This window comes from Dromiciops gliroides, chromosome 6 (assembly GCF_019393635.1).
Source record: "Dromiciops gliroides isolate mDroGli1 chromosome 6, mDroGli1.pri, whole genome shotgun sequence".
Lineage (NCBI taxonomy): Eukaryota > Metazoa > Chordata > Mammalia > Microbiotheria > Microbiotheriidae > Dromiciops > Dromiciops gliroides.
This window is the reverse complement of record NC_057866.1, coordinates 267633016-267635198: the sequence shown is the minus strand read 5'-3', so window position 1 is coordinate 267635198 and position 2183 is coordinate 267633016. Positions and strand designations below refer to the sequence as shown.

The 2183-nt window shown below is 38.6% G+C and overlaps 1 protein-coding gene across 1 annotated transcript in view; it reads right to left on the bottom strand.

The window, feature by feature from the left end:
* Window positions 1-409: 409 nt before the first annotated feature.
* LOC122732301 (probable E3 ubiquitin-protein ligase TRIML1) overlaps window positions 410-2183 on the bottom strand; it is a 5904-nt gene continuing 4130 nt past the window's right edge. Inside the window, exons 5-7 of the mRNA XM_043972373.1 lie at window positions 1916-1938; window positions 1645-1742; window positions 410-948 (exon numbers count right to left, since the gene is read on the bottom strand). Of these exons, the coding sequence (XP_043828308.1) occupies window positions 410-948; window positions 1645-1742; window positions 1916-1938 (660 nt within the window). The remainder of the gene's footprint in view (window positions 949-1644; window positions 1743-1915; window positions 1939-2183) is intronic.

Here is a 2183-nt window from a genome sequence, read left to right as displayed (position 1 = left end):
TCTGAGTAATACCGATTTTCTCTGAGAGTTGTCATTTACATTTTGAACACTAGGTATTAATATAAAATGAAGAACACTAGTTTTGATATACAGTATCAAAATTTTATTTTTATATTGATTTATTTTGTCTGGGGCAATGAGGGTTAAGTGACTTGCCCAGTGTCATACAGCTAATAAGTGTCCAGTGTCTGAGGCCAGATTTGAACTCAGGTCCTCCTGAATCCAGGGCCAGTGCTTTATCCACTGTGCCACCTAGCTGCCCCTCTTATATTGGTTTGATAATGATACACAACTTTATTGATATACTCAGCATGGGCTCTAATGAATGAAGAGTCATGTTAGATGACGTTTTTATTGGTTTGGATTTGAAAATCTCATTTTAGTAATTTTCATCTTTTGCAGTATTCTGCTAGTTCCTTGTGGGGCAGATACGTAGAGATCCAGAGTTGTTATTCCTCTTTCTAATGCAAGGAGAGAAGCATGGCCAAAGAGCCCCTTGAAAATCATCATTTGGGGGACTGTAAATCAAAGTTCCATCTGTAGCATTATAAAATGCTATATGGCCTCTTTCATAATCAAGGAAAATGCCCACCTTATGAATTGGTTGGTTTAGAGGAACAGGATGATTTGAACACAAGAGGTGAAAAGTATTCCCAAATGCAAATGCGACAAGGCTACATGTATCCCCAGGTTGCTTATGAACATTGCCCTTCCTTCCGATTGACTCTCTGCAGAGCCCCACCTCCCACTCTGTTTTATTCTCCACCTCTACTTCCCAGTAGTGTTTCCCTGAGGTGAAGCTCTGGGTAGCCAAGACACGGAGAGCAAAGTCAAATCTTTTTGGATTGTCAGGCACATCCTGTGGGACAGAAACATATTTAACGCTCTTCAGTTCATCAGATAGGATGAGATGAGGATTGGCAGTTTCAGGATCCAGAGTGATATCCCCTGTACGAAATAGAAAAGGCATCATTCCAAAACATGGAATTTAAGAACAAAGAGGAGGATTCCATAATTCTGGGAGAGCATCACATTGTTGGATTCTAGTCACTCTTTCCACTTGCTGGAAATATATCATAACTTTCTCCATGGTTCTCTTATTTCTGACACTCATTTAGATGAGTGACTTAGTTTTCTAGTAGCTCAGTTTCCCTAAAAATAAGGATAATAGAAATGGACTCTGTGATGTTTAGTATCCACCCATTATTAGCTTTTTGTTTGGCATTTTGATTTAAGGCATTTATAAAATATTTAACAACCTTTGATTAAGAACGGACTCTGGGCAAGCAATATGCCAAGAAGTGAAAGATAAAGAGAAATAGTCATGTAGGAGATATGTACCTTAAAGAAATGCTGCTATTGCCATAACTATATTTAATATATAATAAAAAGGAAGAGATAATAAAGATTCTAACCATGGAAGGACCAGTATTAACCCATCTTTAAAAGGCAGGCCCACAGAATGATTCATTCTTTTCTCTTCTTTCAGAGAATGCTGTCTTCAAGGAATTTCTAATCTCTCAGATACATCTTGAGAAATACAGATTTCCAGAATGAAAGATGGGCTATATCAGGCACATTATGAATAATATTGGGGTTCTGGGAATTTTGAAGTGTCAATGGAGGTCATTGTGTATGACTTACTTTGGAAAGTCAGCAGCATTTCTCTCATGCCAGGGATGGGGTCCATGGTCCATCTGGGTGAAGCAGCTACTGGATTTTGAAGAAGTAGCTCCTCTTTCCTACAAACGAAACACACTCAGTTATAAAGATGATATAAACATCTTAGAGACCCATCTTGGTCAAAGTCTCAGAGGGCTCCAGTACTATGGATCCCAGTTAACCCCTTCAAGCACCCATACTACTGCACAGATTATGCATGCTTGACTCAGTTTGCCAAAGAATGGACACGTACCTTTCCAATGTGGTTTTAGCATCCTAGAGGGAGGGAAAAATGAGAGATGGTTAACATTCTATTCCTCAGTCAATTCCCATAACATTGTACTTTTCATGGAGTATACAAACATTTCCCCTATTCCCTTTTCTGCTTGGCAAATATTTACCAGGGAAAGTAGAATAATTACAAAAACGTTTTTAAAAATGGAACTGAAAAATTGATAAGAACCACCCCCTGGCCACTCTTTCATTGCTTTGTTGTCATATGGCTGGCCCCCTTGTAAAAT